The following is a 22,282-nucleotide window of genomic DNA, read 5'->3' as shown; positions in this document are numbered from 1 at the left end:
AAGCATAAGTTATTGATTTGGAAATGAAAACCTGTAGTCTTCAAGGTTAAATCCAGTCCACCCTCATTACGGCTTTGTCCTTGAGAGGCCCCGCATTAGGGGCCTCCGCAAGGAGGAGAGAGGGGCTGCTTTAATGAAGGTGAATTTAATGGGATTTAATGTAGCTAGGGGCAATGGAGCAGCAGAGATAGGGTTTTAACAAAGAGCCAGGGAGCAAGGGTACAGCCCGGAGAGCAGCCATTTTCCATTCTTTTTATTTATTTCACCATTCAGCCAGACGGGATGAAAGCATACCATGTCTTAGTTGTAAGTGGGTCCCGCGAGTCAGCACTTACACTCTGCATTGGAGTCGGGCTGGAAAAAGACCATGGCTTTTCCACCCCTGCCATCCACACCGTCTATTGTACAGTCCAATATAACATGATATGATTTAGAGAAAGAATAAAAATCCATTCCACACACATAACCTTTCAACCTGCAACGCAAGGCAAAAGCGATACTGCTGAAAAATCTGACAATACATGGGTTCAAGGAAAAACCAATGACAGAATTTTACTGAAATACATTATATTACTGCAAAATTGGAAAATGAATAAATAAATGATTATCCCCTAATTAAAAGTATTGTTTTAGCTTGGAAACAGCACAACTAGAGACATTTTCTTCTAATTTAATCCCTGTTATCTTTCTCTGATGCAACATAACTGTGCAGTGAAGTAGCCAACGTCTCTCCACAACACTCACTCTCTCTCTCTTTGAAGCAAAAGTGAATGACTTCCTCATATTATTCCGTATCTTGGCTCTCTGACCACGGGGTGTACTGATGCCTCGAGCTCCCTCCCACAAAAAGAAGTTGAGGACGAGCGGCAATTCAAGGAGCTGTCGGCTTACAGACTTGGCTCCATCATTAATTGTGAGTAGCTTTACTCAAGCGGTGTAGGCCATTGGCTGAGCAGCAACAGAGAGCTAGAGCTGCGAGGTCACGTCTCTCTTCCAGCTGTGCCCTCGGCTTCTCGTGCACTTGATGCAAACAATGTGTGCTTTCTGCAAATAACATTAAACAGCCCGCTCCTACAGTAATGCCCCATAAATATGCCTAAATCTCGAAGAGCAAAAATAATTACTTTCATACCTTTTTCCGAACCCGTTGCACAGAATCATTTCTCTTCTCCCCCACCCAATGCCTGCCCCTTGCTCTTCCACTTTTCTTTTCTTCTCTTTCCCTTCTCCTTCCCCTACAAATCATCCTTTCTCTGTGCGCATGAAGTTAGGAGGCTGCAGAAGCACAAACAGCACATTAATTAGAACTGTCAATGCAGCGATATAGCTCATAGTTATGGGTTACCTGTAAAGGTTTCATAATAATCGTAGCAGGCCTAAGACTTGCCCATTACAGGCCGACACTATTTTTCCCCCAAGCCTGGAGAGGCAGTTCTGAAAATGAATCACAGCTCATCTCCAACTTATTCCACTCGTCTTACCCTAGAGGAAAGCACCTGAGAGCAGATTTTCTTTTTTTTTCCTGGTCTGCTTATGCTGAATTATACCTTTCTGCATTTTAAATAGCAAAACACACTGTTGATGCATCGCTTTATGTGCATTTTATGAACCTCCATGGGATTTTACCAAAGGAAAGAAAAAAACAATGCCGCAACAAAGAGGTCAAACTCCGGGTACATAATTAAAGACATACACCTCGCATAGCGGCGCATACGTGAGTGGCCTAATTAATGTAGAGCCATGCTCCTCCAACTCACTGATCTTCTGCCAAGCTCACCATGTGTGGATGCGGAGCTGCAGCTGAGGGCAACGGGTAATGAAGGAGGGGGCACAGGAATCCATGCACCCTCACCTCTGCCTTAAGAGATTTGGACAGCAATAGGGGAAGTCTCCACGACAGGGAAAACCTACCAGTCAAAGGTCAACCAACCACTCAGAATAGTCCAAGAAGGCTGAACTAAAGAGAACCAAACAATAACCATCTCTTTCATGAATTGAAAAGTATAAAATCTCAGGAAATGGCTCTGCTCTTTACGAGCAAAGGCTGTTGACATGAATTAGAGCAATACAATAAAGAGCCTACGCATGTTAGCTGTTTCCGTGTATTTTAAATAAGTTTAGAGTTCACTCTCTGACCGTGAGGCCCTTTCATGCCACTAGGTATCCTGTAGCCTGTTTGAAAACTGAAAACCGTCTGTCACATGAGCGATTATGATGGAGGTACACGTCACCTTTAATTAAAACAACAGACACTGATTTAAACTCTGAGGTAAAAGAGCATGAAGGCAAAACAAAACTGTGTAATTTTAACAAATTGCACACATGATGGAAAAGGAGTGGGAAGAAAAATTTTCCCAACCATTTTCCCCACAAAAAGGAACTTTTGAACTCATGCTTCCCCTGTCCCAGACCTGAGAAACACCACAAGCAAAACCTGTCTTTTAATTTTTTTTTTTTTTTAAGGGGAGAAGTCAACTTTAATTGCGGAAGGAATTAGAAAGCCTTGTCAAATCTGGTAAATATTTCATAATTACTAATCGGCCGTGATCGCAATAAAACAAGCCGCATTGTTCGCACATCTGCGTTTTCAATTTAATCCTTGACTTTCATTGGAGCTGTCTGTAATCCCTCAAACATGACTAATGGGAAACATTAAGTACAAGTTTGGAAACAAGTGGTTTTAATTAAAAGGCTGCTTCACAGAGGGCCTTGAATCGAAAGGAGTTTATCATTTCTACAGAGGAGCCCGCATGTGTTTTTCCTTTTATTAGCCGTTATGTATATACTCAGCCCTCACAAAAAGGTGTTACACATTTTCTCCTGGAACTTTAATGCTTAACATCTCCTTTTAAGTGTTTAAAAGTGAGTAAACAGGAAAAGGAAGAAGACAGGTTGGGGCAAGAGCATCAGTGGAAAGAAAATTGAAAAATAGACCACTGGCGTTCAGACACCCATATTTAGAATGTAGACCCTCCTGTAGGCACGGGCAAAGAAATGGTTTAAGCAGGCTGACTGGCATTTAAAAGCGTCCTGTGAGGACAGCAGAAAACCATATTTTACCACTTCCCTCAGAGGAAACAGTCGGGGAACTACGCTGAAATCTTCATGGGAAACGTTTGCTACCCTGTGCTGACAGCAGTCTGTTTCTCCCTCATGTAGCAAACTGAAGTTTATAAGAGTTAATGAACAGTACTGGCGCAGCAATTTTTAGCATGAGTCCATGACACCGTGACCCTTAAACTTAAAAGGAAAGGTTACACTTTACATATGGGTGTAATCAAATAATCCATCCACATTCCAGCCTGAATACTGTGCTCCTAAAGATCACATAGGCCTTCGAGAGCATGTGGTTGTAACTTTCAATTCCATTCAAATTGCTCAAGGTTTTTTTCCCTGTAGAGATGCTGCTACAGAAAACAGCTTCACTAGGTGAGGAGTAACTTAGTAAGCAGACGAAGACCAAAAATGTATACTTTTATACTTTTCACTCTGGTAGACTTAGATTTAGCTTTATTTGTTTCATATACTTTACATATATAGTGTACAGTTTACTAAAACACAGGAATGTTTTTTTTAGGTTACTAGATCTGGTCTTGGTCAAACAGGGAAACATATTTCTCATGTCAATATCTCAGTAGTACATCTGGGGTATTTACTCCTACTCCAAGAGGGCTTCAGTCTAGCACAGCTTGATGATTTTTCTGCGTAGTGAAATCACAAAACTATGCTAGACTGGAACACCCTGATATACAGCATGAAACACTCTGTGTTAAAAATAAAGAATGTGTAAAATCACCCTATTAGTTTCAATCCTGGTCCATAAGTACCCACTGTCCAGCACATTTTAGTGTTTTCCCTGCACCCAACACAACTTATCCAAGTAATCTATTAGCTAACAAGCCATGTGGATATGTCACAGCAAAAACCTCCAACCAAATGTGCTGGGAAGGGGGTTGTCCAAGGCCAGGGTTGGGAACTTGTGATTTAGTCTAAATGCAATTGTGTAATCATTAATTTAAGCTACTGTGCAATACTGTGTGGTTACTGCATTTGCATGCCAAAATAATTTTGACAAACAATTTTAATGTCATATATATTCTAGTTGTTCATCTTTACAGAAGGTTGATTACAGTAAAATCACCACTATATACATACATATTTTCTCTCCAGTAACAAAAGATTTACTGATAAGTATTAATTTAACTCTGTAACAAACACTTTAGTCACTGTTTTGTTGTCATATATCAGTTAGATAGTAAAGTTTTTATAACAGTAATAAACTGTGTATTGTTATTCCAATAAATAAAACATTTACATTATATTACAATTAATTAAATGAATGGCTTTTATATTTTGAGTTACTCAATTCACTTCTTTTCTATTATTAGATGTAGCCAGTTCCTTACCACATACATTTAATACTGACCGATATTTATTTATATATATTTGATTATTTAATATTCACTGTGAGAGAAGGATTTTTCATTGTGTCCAATCTGTGACAAAATCTCTTATTGTTCCATTTTTATGACTTAACTTTACACTGCTTCAAGCAGAGCATCAGCTTTTAGTCTCCGGCAAGGAGCTAACCAATGTCTAACCAATGTGAATGTCTGATGGCTGACTGGTGTTTTGTACTTTCACCTTTTGGTTTGGTTTAGACTTAGACTTAAAGTGACTCTAACCCTTCCCACTCACCCAATTATTATTTTTTAAATAAATAAATAATTGTGTACATTAATTTTAATACAACAAAATTCTTATTAATCTTATTTATTATTTGTATTTTATTAAAAAAACACAACAGCATGTAACAGTTTCATTTTTTAAAATGTGTATACTTTCTCTATTTGTATATGTTTTGTATTTTTGATTCAAAAGAAGAGTTTTGGTGAATCTCTGACCAAGTTCAAGTAACACTTTTTGCAACTTAAGGATAGGGATAGTAAAAGTATGTTTAAATGCAAGGTTATTTATCAATTTTTTATTATTTTCAGCTCCTCATTACTACCAGGTTTATACTGCTATTTCATACATTTGTAATCCCAGTACCCTTGGTGACCATGCTGCATAGTGGACAGTGCAGAGATCCCATGCTCCTCTCTATACAGGGATGTATGTTAAAGACATTGGTCTGAGCCAGTTTTTTTTTTTTTTTTTTTTTTTTTTTTTTGGGGGGGGGGTCATTTTCAAACCACCTCCTGGACTTGGCGGTGTCTGTGACAGGCCCCTCTCCTGGTGAGCTCGCTTCCATGATGAATGGCTACCTTTCCATTCTTTATTGCCCCACTAAATCATATGCCTGCCATGCTTTTATAACCAATCTTTGCTGCTTTTTTTAATCCACCGCCTCTTTTGGAATAAAACTACAAAGACTGTACTTTGCATTTTTTCTAATAGAGAACATGCTAGTCTCCAGAGAGGCTTTTTGTACAGAGTAAGTACTGTTATCAGCCAACAGAATGCTTATCAATACAGGTAGACTGTCCTCCACTGACATCTCCACTGCTTGCTTACATTCATAGAAAGAGCACTTTTGTGCACCACGGTTTGAAGACTGCACTTTAAATGTTTTCTGTTGTCAGTCAATTAGTCTAAAAGAGGTCAACAATCGGTGAAGTCCATATGAACCCCTCCTCAGACCTCTACAGCAGATGCATAAAGTTGTGGTCTGTGAGCTTTTTTTGGTAATTAGTATATTCCATAGATTGTGTTGTAAGAAAAAAAACAGCATGTCGCAGGATCTTTGTCCTTGAATGCCACAAAGCAATTCCTGTCCCGCGCTCCAGGCCTTCTATTTTTATGCTCAGATTTATCCATTAGGGTACTACAGGAGTAATGATACAGTACATTATTTCAGTTATTGCTTTTCATGAAAATGCATTTTGTGGAGACTACATAAAGTGTACAGCATGGAGGTAATACAGTAGATGATACAGTACTTTCACCCCTCATATCCCTTCAATATAATGATACTATCTAGCACCTTATTACCTGTAACTATAGCGAGCCTTGCTGCAGGTGAAATAAGCAGTGCACGTCTCCTCCATCTCCTGTGATTCATTTCATGCAGGCTCTCCCTCAGATTCTCATCCTTACACTGCCTCCTTCAGAGCCGACCCTCTGCCCAGCAAACCTGAAAAAGAAAAGATAGTTTTGAAGAAGAAACGAAAATAAGAAAATGAGACGGTATCAGCATTTGAGGAATATTAAAGGATTGGAAGCCGATTGAAATCATCAAATGTGGAGATCAAAGAAAGTTTCAGCAATATAATGTGAGGTTGGGTTTCTCATGGCAAGGTTTGAGCCACAAATCAATGTGTTTTCATCTCCTTTCACCCTGGACATTAGAAGCACTCTCTAGAGCAAAAGTTGTGTGCATAGTCTCCCTACGTGTCAGTGCGTGTAAGTCTGGAACATTAGAGAGAGTGAGCCATCCAAGCAAATGATTCAGATCAAACGATAATTTCATTTGACTTCCCAGACGAGGAAATTAGAACTGCACCACTAAAAGTCTCGGGTCTGCGCTCGCTAAGAAGTGCCAGTGGCATTATTTATTTATGTTTGGTTAATAGCCCAACTAGCATTACAGGCAGAAGTGTGACGGCACTGAACAGTGGCCAAGGCCTATTCTGCTGCACTCCACACTTTGCCTTTCCAAACTGCCGAAGCCATGGCTCTGAAATACGGCCGTCCATTCCTCATCAATCAGCCCGAAGTGCACGCAGACAGACAGGTAGAGCTGCCTCCAGTGCACCTGTAAAGAGTAAATTCAGCCTCACTGACAGAAAGACTTTCACCTCATACAGGACTATTCTCACCCACTCAGCTTTGAGCCAGGTGTTTCAGTCATTTGAACCCGAACACTGTAGGACTAGCGCAGAGTGCTGACTTTTCAAACTATTGTGTCCATCAGTTTATACCTTTTATAGCGTCCTCATGAGAAAAGGTATGCAGATGTTGTCTGATTTGCAAGGTCCACAAAAGTGGAAGAGGACCTTTGGTGCATACGCTGTACTCTGTCTCCTCCTAGTGGTCTTTTACAAAAACAAGTCACTTGGGATGTTTGTAGAAAAAAAACTGTCTTTTGTTTCAGGGCTTTACAACAAGCCTAATATACCTACAAGCTTAAAATTGGTTAACGTTGTCATAAACATTTATATAAACAATTTATATACAAATGACCAATAATCCATATATACATAAACATATATATACATTGCATTCTTCTCGCAAAATGATTCTGAACGTACATAGGCTTTATCCAGTCTGGGCCAGGTATAATGTGATAGGAGACTATGGCACACTGCTCATACTGTGCTGTGACGGACAGGTTTTTATGAGCCATCAATCACCTAAAGCGGAGCCAGTGTGCAAGTGTGTGCCGGGGGAGGTCTGACCCGCGGCCTAGCATGACATTCAGGGAGGGAATGCCGCTCACCCAGGAAAGCCCATTACAGCAAAGCATGATGGATATTGCCCCAAAAATGGTCATATGTGGCCTGACATGTAATTTGTTATAATTTGTAAAACTGATATGGTCACTTCCATCCTCTTTTCCGTCCACCTTCTTTCCCCACTGCACTTTTATATATAGTAGTTTGCCTGTTCACTTACAAATACCAAAAAGCATGATGAAACCCATGTTAAGTATTTCTAAGTATAACTAATGTGTTTTCATGTGAAGAGTAGCCTTATTTGTTCTCCACGGATATAACGGACAGATATCTTGCGCACAGAAAAAGAGGAATAAGTTGGCCTGCATTCTCCGCCTTTCCCTTCTTTGACCCAGACAAATTTATAGATGTCTGGGAATTTATGCTCTTAAAAATGAAGGACATTAATAAGCGATCTCTTCCACTTTTGGACCACCACACTGTTCAGCAGTCACCCTCGTAACTTAGGGAACGCATCCCTAATAACTGTGACAGAGCTATGTGGAATGTTTCACAGATCATGTTGATTTATTTTTGCTTAAATGTTTTCAAACCTTGAACCGATTCATTTGGCAATACATAATTTGTAAGCTTCTTGCACATCTACAGAAAACACAGGAATAAAAACATATAATACTGAAACATTTACAACAAAACCTTGTGCAAACAATTGTGCAATCTATTTGAATGAAATGCAAGAGAAGCGACATCTTGCAATGCATGTTATCATTTCGCCTTTAATCATTACTGCCTGATAGCAAACACGCTGCGGGGGCAAAGGTGAACCGAAAGCTCCTGCTGCATCACAGAAAACAACAGGCAAAATGCCAGTAAAAAAAACACCAATGGGACTTTTGTGTCTGACTTGGCTGACACTGCCTCTAGTGGCCACAACAAAAACAGTGGACAGGTAAATGCAGGCACACGGAACACAGTGTGCACGTCTATATTTGAGGTCTAAATGTATCGGCCATAACTTTTGTCATGCTGGAAAGCACAGCTGTGCAGTTAAGTGTGACATTACTGTTTTCTATTGCTGAGTGAGTCATGTTTACCTGCCCGAGCCCTCCCCTTTATGATTCCCTCCACACTGATAAGAGCATAGCAAACAGACTCAAATCTCAGCTTCTCTATCGCTGGCTTGACATACGACAGTATAAAAAAAGATATAGAAGAGTCAGAGGAAGGATCTGAAACATTTTAAAGACATCTGGTAGCCCCTATTCTGACCCTGTCAATGGTCTTTCTGCAAGTCGCAACAAATGATCAGCACAGAGAAGAAAGAAACCAGTTAAGCTCCGATCCAAAGGTCTTGTTAACAGTATTACCAAAGGACCCCTGTGACGCCTGAACTGAGAGCCTGGTGATTCTGAAAAACAGCAAGAATGACAAGTGAGAGGGTGTCTTGATCAGTGTCATTTAGACAGCGTCTGGAAGGTCTGCGCCACAACCCTGATAACCATAGCTGGATCAGGATCACCGCACAATGAAGATCTCAGAAAGTGCACTGGACCTGGGCACGACAGACTACAGTGTGAGCTTGGACCCAAGCTACACCATGCTGGAGTTTGATAGCTTGAGAGTGCTGCCGGTGGAGACAGGTCAGTCTACGGGTTAAAGTGCCTAGATTTCTGCTGTATGTGTCCAACAGAACCAAACACACCAATGTCAGTAGTATAAATCAAAAGATGAAAATTAGCTGCTCCAGTTCCTCTGACGTTACATTTCAGCCGAAGCATTACCGAATGTGTCTTTGCTGTTCTCTCAGGGGGTCGTTTTGATTGAGTGATACTGCATATGAGCAAAACATGCACACACACAAAGCTGCAGACACACACCAAAGGTTTGTGTTTCGAGGCACTCTGTCTGCTGCATGTCTGACGACCCACTAGTGGGGAGTTTGGAGTCTTTGAGGCTCTAGCCAAGTAGGCCATGCATTTAACTGCTCTCCAATTTAAGCTCTTTCACATTTGGGAATGTTTTGGCCATTCTGTCATGATGCAGAGCATTGAAAATGCAACTCCAATGTCAAAACTACTCCCCATCACTTTGTGGATCTGACTTCTGAAAGACCAAAACAGCCCCAATCACTTCTCCCTGTTCATGCTCTCCTCCTTAATCTCATTTTCTGTAATCATTAGGAGCCTATTCTGCTAAATCAGGGACGCTCTGCCACTTTGCAAGATGCATCCACTGGCAGTACTCCTTTCAGGGCACAGCGAGCTGGGTGGCAGATGCATTGTAATCTCTTAATTCAATACAACTACCCTATGAACCCCAGCTGCATTCAAGTCACAAAAGTGTAATCCCTCATTGCTAAATTTCCAAACTCTAAGTGCGTAATTTACATACATTACGGAGGAGAGCCATTGTCCCCACTGCGCCTGGCCTGCACTGAGAGAGGGTTGGGCGGTCACTGCTTTAGCAACGTGAAGCAATCCCGAAGAGATCGAATACTGGCCGAGTGCAATTTAATAGCCTACGGCACATAAGGAGATTGAATTAAAACAGAGCCAGTGGCGCAAAATTAGCCAGAAAGTGGCTGCAGACCTCGGCTTTCCACTGACCTGTAACTGGTTTAATTAAATGGGGAGTTTCTTCTTTCTCCAAGTAATAAGTAGCAGCGCCTCAGAGGCCTGTGCCTGGCAGCATGGCTGCTGGTGAAGCCTCTCTACGCTCTTTTCAGAAAAGACGTCTTACAGCCATCAGATTTTTGTCCGACAATGTCGTGGTTGTTTTATTGAAGAGTGGAGACAGACGTTCGTGCGTTCGTTAATTTCTTCGACTGATTATTAGCGCGATTAATTCATTACTGTAAATGCGCTCGCGCTTTATCAACGGTCAAACACAGCAAACGCTCGGTCACGCGACCTTCCCCTTCCCGCCATTTTGTAAGAGCTGTTGACTAGGTTTCATGAGAGCCTAATAGTCCTAATATGCCTTGATTTCACTTTAGGATAAGAAACACACAGAAGCAGAAACATTAACGTCAGCATGACACGTTAAGTTAGTTAATTCCATATATTACACCAATTCTCATTCTTTAATAGTCTTCCCGTTTGTAGTTAATGAACTTACTCACGTTCAGCTAGTTTTCTGTGTGTGTGTGTGTGTGTGTGTGTGCTGTCATGGTATGGTATAAATTGTATAAATATGGTATAAAGCTACATTGCTGTGAAAATAAGCCATACATTTTTCTGTAGTTTCCACCCACCGCTATTCTCGCCACCATTACGGCTGTGAGTCATTGCAAAAAGAGTCGATTCACCAATTCCAGGCATTTGTGAATCGAGTCCAAAGCTTTAAATTCGATTCCACACGGCGTCCAAGTTGTCCAGCAGTCGCGCACACGTTGTGGCTAAGCCTGCCTGGAAACATTATTTCGCAATGCAAGTATCACTGAAATGGTTGTATGTTGTTTTGGTCGAAGTAAAAAAAAAAAAAATAAAACTTGTAAATAAAATTAAGTTCTACCTGCCCGAAACTGACAGAGGAGACTCGCGAGTCAGCTGTTAATTTAGCAAGCTAGATACGAAGATCAGCTAAGGTGGGAGCACATGATGTCCAGATAATATAGAGAAGTAGAGATAAAACATGCGGATAATCCTGACCTGAGCAGTAACTTAGTGTAGGTGTAGGCTATAGGGTGGTTGTATAGATGGCTTCTCAGTTTAAGCAACTTAGGCAGTGCATGTTCTGCTTTACCACACACTGGCATCCTTTTTGACAGTGATGCAAATAGAGTCACTCTGTTGTTGCACTCAAGGAATAAGAATTCTGTATGATACTGAAAAGGGGTTATTTGACATGTGACAATAGTGGAAGTCTTTCAACATTTGTGTCTGTGCCCTCTTTCCCACACATTTTGTACACTTACCTAATTAACTTACTAAGCTAACTTTTTGTATTTTTTTTAATATACATAAACAGTCTCAAAAAAACTTGTGTGTGTGTGTGTGTGTGTGGGGGGGGGGGGGGGGGGTAGAGAAAACATAGGTCCAACATAGTACTATTGTGCACAACAGTCATATTGTTATGTAGTAACTGTTTGAAAAACAACTCATCCTTAATTGTAACATATAGGTGATTTCCTCCATTGCATACATAGATAATTCCCATCCATTGTGCCCTTGTTGGGGGATACTGCTGCATCCATTTTCTAGTTATGGTCTTTTTACCAGTTGCCAACAATATATTTAGCTAGTATTTATCATTGTCAACCACTAGTTGAAGCATCTTTCCCAAATAAAGGTTCACTGAATTCCAAATATGACCACTAGAGTATTCCCAAGATCCTCCAAGAAAGTTTTGAACAGCCCCCCAAAAATATGAAAGTGATCAGCCATCTGAGCACCACATTTTCTCCATCACCCTCCTGGGTGTCTCCCTTTGTCCATTACAGCAGTACAGCAGTAGTCTCTCAGTAGTCTTGAGTGTGATGTTGAGATTATCCATCTACAGCAGATGTCCCAATCTTTATCTGGAATTGATGTGTTGCTTTCTTTTTCCCATTTTAGTTTTATGTATGTAGTTGAATATGTTTTAGTTGTTTGGATGCTCTTGTATATATTTGAAATCAATCTCCTGGTATCCTTTTGTTTATAAATATTTAGGCCCAAATCAAATTATCCTTTGGTATATTAATTTTTTAACTCTTTGTTATAATAATCCCTTACGTGTAGATATGTATAAAAATCTTGCTTATCCAATTAAAACTGATTAGTCAGCTGAGTATAAGATTCAAATTCTCCCCCTGTAACCATTCTACAGTAGGCTGTTATCCCCCTTTTCTATCCACTGTTTAAATCTCATATCTAATTTTGCTCATCTCAGACCCATCTCAGAATTCTCACTTGTTCTGTTAACTGTAACTTCCTAATCACTTTATAACATACTGCTAGGGCCAGATTAGTCCATCCACACTTACCTAAACTTGACCTCCAAGCACCATAGGGTGTACTAATTTCTTATTAATGCTATTAGACATCATAGCATGCAAATAAAATGTGGAACTGAGCACTCACACTCATACTGTATTACTATATTATTATTACGATATTATTATTATTATTATTATTATTATTATTATTATTGTTGTTGTTGTTGTTGTTGTTGTTGTTATTATTAATTTGTTTTATTTTAATTTTTTTGAAAGCAGATTCACTGCTTTCTGAATCTTCCCCTGTGACCACAACCAGCCTGCAGCAGCCCAGCGGGACTCTGTGCTCCATTTGTGCCGATAAGGCCACCGGTAAACACTATGGGGCAAACAGCTGCGATGGCTGCAAAGGCTTCTTCCGGCGAAGCGTTCGCAAGAACCACGCCTATACATGCAGGTGAGACTAGAACAAGGACAAATTTCATTAATAAAGCTTTACCTACTGTGAGTAAGCACTTTCTTCACTCATGCTTTAACTCTGAATATCAAATTGCTCTTTGGGTTTGTGTTTCTTTTCTTCTGTTGATGACAACACCTGGACTCAAACCTCTCACAGAGCCGGCCCAAGGCATACTCGAATTACACAGCCACTTAGTTCCCCAACACCACCAAGGGACCCCCCAAGAGCATCAAGATATCATGATAACAAAAAAAAACATTTTGAAAATAACATTGAATAATAAAACAAAATGGTATTACACAGTTAAAAGCTATTTTTATATTAATTTACTTTCATAGTTGGCACACCAATACTAGGTCAATCAATTCCTGCTGTTGGCTGCTGGCACTGTTGGGCAAATGCAGATATGCGTCACCCTCACTTTTAATTTTCGCTTAGATCACAAAAAAGCATACAACACTCCATAGCAATTACTGTAGTCAAAATGCTATACCCCTTAAGCTGCTAGATGCTGGATGCACAATCTTAAAAATAAATGTGCAAAAATATAACCAAAAAAGGTTTTTGGAGCCGTAGAAAAAACACTTTTGGTTTGCTCAAGGACCATATACATATGATACGACCATATACATGGGCTTGAATGAGGATGGCTTTATTGGTGGTTATGCAAACACACACACATTAAATCGCAACCTACTGTTTATTTGTAATTGTTCCAATGTGTTTTTGCCAAACTGCCTAGCGGGCTGGCCTAGATGAGGCCTTTGCCATTTGACCTGACCGACTGACTGACTGACTGACTGACTTTTTATGCACTTTATACTCACTACCTACCTCTTAAATATCTATGCACCTTATAATAACTACCTCTACTCAGAAATGAGTTGTAGTTATTGTATTGTCTTTCTAGTTTAATTTTATCACCTATGTCTGCACATTGCACTTTTGCCGTCTGTCATTTAAAACTCACATTAGTGTGTGCTGAAGTAAGTTTAATCTGTTTTTACCAGCTGTGTGAGGAGAGCTGCGAAGCAGCATTAGTGAATGTGCAGGTTTTGTTTCCTCACATTCAAATGGCTCTATACTCCGCGCACAGCACTTCCTAAGTCTTAAAACACTGGCATCTGCCCCTACCCAGTGCATGATGTGTCTAATAAAACATTTTAGTGTTTAGCCACATGTACACAATCCCTTAGTGTAATAAATTGGTAGTATAAAGCATTTTTTAATTAATTTTACACATTAATTAATTTCTAGCTTCATTTGCTCTGCCCTACTCTATGCTGCTTCAAAATTTCACATAGAAATAACTAAATAGAAATAAATAGAAATATGTAAAAATGACTAAAACTGTAATTGAAATCTATTGTGTCAATTTTAGGTTCTAAGGAAAAGTCTGTTATCAGATAAGGTCACATGAAATGTTGAATAAAACATAATAGATGATGCATTCTATGCAATTTTGTGAATCACATGACATTACTCAAGAGTCTAAAGGACTCTCAAGGACTTCTAATAAGAAGTTGCTTTGCAGCTGATGGTGGTTCAGCAAAACTAGGCTTGCCTGGTTCTGTTTTGAATAAATAAGTGCTTACTGTATAGATAAATTTACTTTTGTACTGTACTTTATTTCACTGATGTAACAGGGCTTTTCATTGGGGTTTTGGACTGCACTTCAGAATGTAGTGTACATCAAGAGTTGGTCAGCCACCTAAGGTTGGGAAAAGTAAAAGATAAGACTTGTTGTTTGTCAAATGAAAAATATTTCCAGAAATAGATCAGGCTTTGTCCAGGCACAGTCAGAAATGAGCGTGAGACAGTGGAACTGATTTCACAGTTCTACAATGAGAGGAAATGTCATTTTCTAGTTGTTCAAGGGTGGCTGTACTACATGCCCACACACACAAAACCGTGTCCTATTCTAAGAGTGTGACCATATGAAATGTTTCATCTTATCGATTGTGCTGTATGGATGGCACATGTGAGAATTACAGTGTGTGTTGTGTGTGTGTGTGTGTGTGTGTGTGTTTGTAGGTTCAGCAGACAGTGTGTGGTGGACAAAGACAAGAGGAACCAGTGTCGATACTGTAGGCTGCGAAAATGTTTCAGAGCTGGCATGAGGAAAGAAGGTGAGATATGTCTTATGACACTTTGGAGACTTTATTTATTTTGAAGTGAATTTTGAATTAACAGGAACAGGAAACTTAATGAGGTAGGTCTGAAAAGTAATAGATTTTTTGGGCTTTTGTCCCAATCATTATAAATGGAGTCTACTCATCTGAGGTTTTCACACTGTAGGGTGAGTTCAGCATAAGTCTGACATCATGTGCAAGTGGGACAAATAAGTCTCATGTTGTATTTCTCTTTGAGTGACAGGAACCAGTGCAAACAACTGTCATCAACAGTTACCACAGGGAGCCGACATTCATCATTCGTTTTCATTAGTCTGGCATCATCTTTTTGGCTGTGGCCATTAATGAAACTCCTGGTGCATCTACCAAAAAGTGCCCAACTTTTACTACATATTATAGATTTCCTCTTCATCAAATACCTTCCAACTCTCATTATGCAAAAGTCAGAAATATGATGTTTCCATGTGTTTGTTGATCCAGACTAGATGGAGACTGAAATGCAAATAAAAAATAAATCTGGGTGGTACATATAGTAGATGAGACACATGGTTGAGAGTCACTCTAATTGGAATAATCAACAATCAGACAATATAGATCAGAATATAGAACAGTAGTCCTGGAGGGGTAGTGTCCAGTTTGGTGATTTTTCTGCTCTAAAGATGCCAACTAACCATGGCAATTAACTGCTGAGCTGAAGAAATTTTGCTTGAGTAGCAAATTCAACAAACTGTACTGGACTCTGGCCCTTGCACTAAACCTTTGACAGTAAAGATAACATCTGACACCACCCCCTCCCTCCAACTTGGTTTAACTGTTAACTGTGGTTATTTTTGAATTATGGACCTTGCCCAAGTTCACACTATCACAATTATGTTGTTATTATGATGTTGTGTTTTAAATATTTGTTTTTATATATTTAAAGGGATAATTTGTCTGATGGTACTAAATGCATGGTACTTAAAAGGTTCCAAATAATATTTACCCACATTATATAATGCAGTTGGTCCCAGTCAAAGAGCCAAGCAGTCTAGAGCTGGGTTGGAGGGAGGTGGTGGGCAGCAAGAGGGACAAGGTACATTACAATGTCTCTCTACAGCAAGCCTCTTGAGCTGAGTGATTGAGTGGCTCTGTGTAAGCCAGGTTTTATCTCCTTCTGGGTGCTGTTGATAACGAAAAAGGAGAAGAAAAAAAAACAGGACGAGGAGTGCCATGAATGGGCTTTTTCATATCAATAATTAACATACCTGAGTATGGTCAAATATTTACCGAGTTTTTTTTAGGGGAACACACGCATCAGACTGCTCAGTCTGAGAGAATGTTATGCAACCTGGGCTGATACTGTATGGTATTGAGATGGTAATATAGCCTTGATATGTGCACTCTACTTTTTCATGTTCATGAAAGTTCACATAATTAAATATGCATATATAAATACGCATTCTCCATTCATAGATCAGTCGACAGAATGCTGTTTTTCATCTTACTTGCCTACAGAATGTTACAATCTGTCATGCTCACTACCTAATCCCTGTTTTGCTTATAGTATCTGCCATATCTTGTGACTCCAATACTAAACAAAAGAGTAAGCACCATAGGGGATTCCAAAGAGCAATCATAGGAACTGTAAGAAACACACAGGGGCTGCAGAACCCATTATTATCAGTCACATTGTAAGTCATCCCTTGCTACAGATTTGGCAGTGCAGTCTGGCAATTATCAGGTTATTTTCACAGCCTTCCCAATGCCATTTACAGACTAGATTGAAACAGGACTCCCGACACCACAAATGGCCTTGTTGACCTCTTCCCAAGAGGAATCTTCTCCTTGTTTTTCTGTCTGTCTCATTGCCTTGATAGAAACTTGACTGGATAGTTTTCATCACTAATTGCCAGATATGGCTTTGTTAGCTAACTGTGTAAGGACTGAGTAGAAAGAGGCTAATCCAGATCACACATCTGGTGCTAAAACAGAGCCAGAAAACTCTCATTAGAACAAAAAATGTCCGCTCTGTGCCTCACCACCAATGTTCACAAGCATTACACGATTTGCAGTTCTTTTCCACTGAGTGCTGTGGAAGGGACTCTCATGACTTGATAATTTGTACAGATTTAACCTTTACAACTCACAATAGCAATGTTATTAAAAAGGACTTCAGATCATAATAAAATGTCTTGTCTCCTAACTCATACATGTGCCATTGATTGAAGGTTTAAAATTTATGTTACAAATTATATGCACTTTTCTTTCAATCACAATGTAAAGTTAAGCTTTTTTGGTTTGTTTTTTTAAACAATTTTAAATCAATTTTTGTGTTTAAATTTGTCGCAATTGTGTCATCTGAATTGGTCATCTCACCAATGAGTAAGTTGTAGTCCAGGTATACAAGGTGTTGAAGTGCTGAAGCGAACAATTACACAGTTACATTTAAATACTCAAGCTATTGAGATGTCTGACACTATAGCCTTATTGCAATAATAAACTTTTTTTCTGAAGAACAGTAATCTTCGTGCACATATGTTTGGAATTATAAGGCAATAAATTGTCTATGTTTATTGGTTTGCCTCAGCCGTACAGAATGAGCGGGACCGAATTAGCTGTCGAAGAGAGAACCAAGGAGTCGGGACTCTGACCATCAGCGTTCTTCTGAAAGCCGAGGCGAGCACACATCAGGTACGCCTAGGCTCAGTAAGAGAAAAACAAAAAAGAGAATCAGTGACAAGACTCCCCTTTTACTAAAACGCAAGAAAAGTAGATGTTGAAGTGATCTGGGAACGACTAGAATATGCTTTAAGAGCTTGTAGAGAAGCAGCCATTAAGGCAATCCTTAGAGACAACAAGATCAGTCCTTTGCCTTTGGTTACCTCTGCGAATGGTGGAATTGCCTCAGGACTCAATTTGATCACAGCCTGTTTAATTGAAGTGCATGAGCTTGGAACTAGTGCCAGAATTCAGAGGGATTGATAACAGAAGTGTGATAACAGCCATGCATTCACATGACATGCCTAAGAAGCACATAGAGAACTAATTGGATGATTGACTAATGAGGCACAAAATGAGCCTAGGATGTTTTCCACTGGGGTCTAATCCACATGCCTGCCCTTCATGTGAGCAGTGCAAAGCAAGGTCTTATCCAAGTGTAGCAGATTCTGCCAGAGAGACCAAACATGGGACCAAGGTATGGTCTCTCTTTTAGAAGTTTAATCTGCTTCTAATCTGGCATTATGGGCATCTCTACTAATGCAAAGTCATGTCATAAACTGTCTGTCACAAACGTCACTGCTGAACTGTTTAGGTGTAGTGTCATTTATGCCACTGTCTCTTGGATGTTCTGCAGTACATCTCCTTGATTCCCCCGGTGTGTGACATTAGTACCAAGAAGATAGCTCGCCCGGGCGACGTGTGTGAATCTATGAAGCAGCAGCTCCTTCTCCTGGTGGAATGGGCAAAGCGCATTCCAGAGTTCTGTGATCTGCCCGTGGACGACAGGGTAAGCAATGTTTATGTTTATTTGATTATGTGCTCAGTATACTCATGCTTAGTAGGGCTCAGCAGTTATCGATTAGCTTGTCAGTATTCTGTGTGGCATGTCTTGGTCATTCTAACACAGACAGCAGGTGCCTAAATCTCACCTCTGTACATATATCTGAATGTTTGTATGTGTATGGACTGTCTGTGCTGTGTTTGAATGCAGGTCAGCCTGTTACGAGCTCATGCTGCCGAGCACCTCATCCTAGGAGGGGCTCGTCGTTCACTGCCCTACAATGACATCATTTTGCTAGGTAAGCACAGTCTCCTGTTTAGCTTGAAAGCATGTCACTTTGTGAGCACGGATTACAGCTATAATTTATTCTCTTAGGAAATGATTTCATTATTCCTGTGAGCGGCCCAGAGCGAGAGATGTCCAAGCTGGCGGCACGTGTGCTGGACGAGCTGGTCAGGCCTCTGAGAGAGCTGGACATCAATGACACAGAATTTGCCTGTCTCAAGGCCATAATTTTTTTCGCTCCAGGTCAGTCAGGGGTCAATTCCATGTGCCCATTAGCTCACCTTCTTGCTTTTCCAAAGCAATAGCTTTGCCAGAATCCATTGGTCCTCATCCTTGGCATATGTACGCTGGTCTGAACACTGTGGTTTCACTGTGTTCTGTGGAAAACTATTAATATCTGGGAAGGTGCTGGCAAGGATATACAAGTTCTAGTCTTTAATGCCTTTTGGCCAGAGAGGCTGATTATAAGAGCAGAGCCAGGTCAGGCAAAATAATGCAGCCAAAATGACTGAGGACGGTGAGGTTCTGATGGAAAAAACAGATGCCAGGCACTTTCATTCACCTATCTTAGGCCCCAAACTGTCAATACACAAATTCCATCAGGGTCAGGCTTTCAAGTAGTGCTTAGAATTGAAGTAAGATTCTTATGGTTTCTCAATAGTTCTTTAAACTATTTAAAGCCATTGTGTTTTTGTGTTCAATCAGACTGCCCAGGACTGGAGAGCTCTCAGATGGTGCGCAGGCTACGCTTCCAGGCCCAAGTGCTACTGGACGAGGCAACCTGTGAGCAGCGGGGTCGTTTCGGGGAGCTGCTGCTTCTACTGCCTCCACTGCAGAGCATGTCCTGGCAGATGGTGGAGCAGCTCCAGCTGGCACGACTGTTAGGAGAGGCCAGCGTGGACAGCCTCCTGCAGGAGATGCTATTAGGCGAGGGAGCAGCAAGGAGAACCGAACCACAGTCAGCTACAGCCACCGCAGGTAACAGATGTTAGTGCACATGTTTAACATCTGCTATTGTTCCAAGGTCAGTTTGGAACTTTGTGGCAACAATTTCAGACAAATGTGAACAGTCCTTGAATCTGCAGTTAAATGCACAGCATGTAGTTTAAAGGCCCTTTTCAACCTTTTCAAATCACAGCTCACAGCTAAAACTGCAAATGAAAAGAGCAGCAATAAATTATATGAAGCATCAGCCAGGACAAAGATGTTTTGTTAAAAAACAAAGAGGTTGTCTCATTTTCGGTAATCAAAAACTGCTTCATCAGACCCTTAATGAGGCAGAAAGTTAACTTACATTTCATTTCATTTCACCTTTTCTGCTTTGAGTTTAGACTCACTACTCCTAAAACTCCCTCTGCGACTTTCAGTGCACAGTCAGACTCTGTCTGTGTAAGCACACTGGTTTACGTTAAGCCTTCAGAGCTAGAGTTCATCCACTGAGGGTGCAGAGTGGTTGGCTGGGTATGAAGATGTAGAGAAAGGATGATAAACCTGAGCTTGTGTTTCCTGTCTCTGATCCTTCACAGGGTCAAATTCAGAAGTGCTGGTTTTTAGCACATCTGCTGATGGAGCCCTGCCAAGGAACCTACAGACAGACCACATCTCACTACCGAACTTCACATCCGTTATCCTTCCTGTTCCATCCTGTGAGTACAAGGAAATATCTGAATTGTTTTAAATATCTACAGGAGATATTTAAAGGCTACTGGTTCACTTTCATAAAGTTTTTGATGTTCCCTGAATACTGAAATAGTAGAATATTGCAAACATTCGGGACCGATCTATTTTTTCGGAGTAATACTGATACTAACTTAAAGGCCAGAAATTTGACAGTATCAGACAGTATAATTTTATGTTACTAATTTGTCATTAATATTTAAATTTTGTACTTCCCTAGTTCCCAGCCTTCTTATGGTTTTGGTTTCCATTATTTACCTCATTTTTTTATTTTGCTCATATAAATTCTTATATAAATCCTTATAGGCCTTCTTTTATTTCTTTATACAAACTTTTCTGATGCGTTTTCTTTTTCTAGTATTGTAACCATTTTAGTATTTTGTGTTTGTGAAATGTACTAGTTGACTATATTAAAAAGTGGTAAACTTCTATATATGAGTGGTTCCCAGTCCCAAACTATGCACATTTGTCCCCTCATCTAGCAGACCTGATTCAATTCATTAACACGTTACCAATTATGTACTGTGTCAGATGTTAATATGAAAAATACAACATTTTGATTTCTGGGACTGGAATTCAGAACACAAAATGGTATGTGAGCCAGAAATTGTTTGTTAACTGTCTGACTGTCCATGAGGCAACAAGGTCGATTGACGCAGCTAACTGATATTAGACAGGCTCTTGCACACACACACACACACACACACACAAAAAGATCTGTATTTGTACAATGTAATAATAGTGGCTCAAACATGTCCCAGATATGGGACATTACAGTAAATGTAATAGATTAACATTACAAACTTAGTAACCAAAAATAAATCTTTCATTTTTAATCTTTTCATTTTTTTATATTTCAGGTTATTTTGATGGTCCTAACAATGCAATTTAGCCCTATTTTTCACTTTATGCCCTAATATGTGTGAATGTTGATGTCTGTCGCACATCATTAACATTTGTAATACGAATAGCAATAATATTGTTGTCTCATATTGTTTTAAGCAATAGCCCATGTGTGTGGAGTGTCAAACTTGTTTATTTAATTGTAAACTCTCTGTCCCCAGCAGCTTTGCCAGGTGTTCCCCTGCTCTCCACACAGACTGGCACCCAGCTCTACACACACGGGCAGGCTGCAGATATGTCAACAGAGATGCCCAGTGGCCTCTCTATGCCAGCTGTCCACACGTGCCTCTAAGTAGATGGGAAGACAAACATGCTTACTCTTATATTCACAAAAATACACAACTTATCTCCTCTATATTTGTCCAAAGAGATGTGCATATAATTAACCATGGCTGAATAAAGAAACAGTAAAAGACTTGAATCTTAATTGCAGCTGTGCACTTTAGACCTTAATGGCAACAAGACTGTTTTTAAATGCGACATATCATGAAAGCACATGCCAGAAGGGGTGTGAGATGAGAAGATCATTGATAACAATACAATGTTGCTATTTATCAGCAATTAACAGATGATAAACAAGACCTCAGTTATTCAGTAAGGAGGCTCATTTTATGGAATCATGGGTCAATTATTATACTGTTTACTGTACTGATGATGTGGCAGGAACAAGGATATAAGCAGAATGATAAGTTCATGGTCCTTACAGACCAGGTCTATGTAAGTGAAAATAAAAAAAACAGCTTATCACAAAATCTTTTGTTGTACAGCATCTTAATGAGACTCTTCGAGCTTGTTCAAGAGAAGACGAAACATTGGCACTTACATAATAGACAGTGCTCAACATATGTATAGGTAACTTCAAGAATAATGTCAGCACTGAGTTAATATGTTATGGTTACATTAAAGCAGCTGTTTTAAGACAATCATTGTTTTTAACTATGTTTAAATATTTCTGTTCTAATTATAAATGCCTTCTCTAGCAATACAATTCTCTTCGCAAGGCACACCCAGTCACTAGCTTATTGAGTT

At 39.9% G+C, this 22,282-nt stretch overlaps 1 protein-coding gene across 1 annotated transcript; it reads left to right on the top strand.

Moving 5' to 3' along the window:
- Nucleotides 1-8,812: 8,812 nt before the first annotated feature.
- On the top strand, nucleotides 8,813-21,634 carry LOC140537929 (hepatocyte nuclear factor 4-beta-like). Its single transcript, XM_072660251.1, has 10 exons — nucleotides 8,813-9,037; nucleotides 12,595-12,772; nucleotides 14,810-14,904; nucleotides 17,474-17,577; nucleotides 18,242-18,394; nucleotides 18,599-18,686; nucleotides 18,764-18,916; nucleotides 19,379-19,651; nucleotides 20,200-20,319; nucleotides 21,418-21,634. The coding sequence occupies exons 1-10, from the start codon at nucleotides 8,923-8,925 to the stop codon at nucleotides 21,543-21,545; spliced, it is 1,407 nt and encodes a 468-aa protein (XP_072516352.1). The 5' UTR covers nucleotides 8,813-8,922; the 3' UTR covers nucleotides 21,546-21,634.
- Nucleotides 21,635-22,282: the final 648 nt, after the last annotated feature.

This window comes from Salminus brasiliensis, chromosome 17, assembly GCF_030463535.1.
Source record: "Salminus brasiliensis chromosome 17, fSalBra1.hap2, whole genome shotgun sequence".
Classification (NCBI taxonomy): domain Eukaryota; kingdom Metazoa; phylum Chordata; class Actinopteri; order Characiformes; family Bryconidae; genus Salminus; species Salminus brasiliensis.
This window is presented reverse-complemented; position numbering and strand designations above follow the sequence as displayed.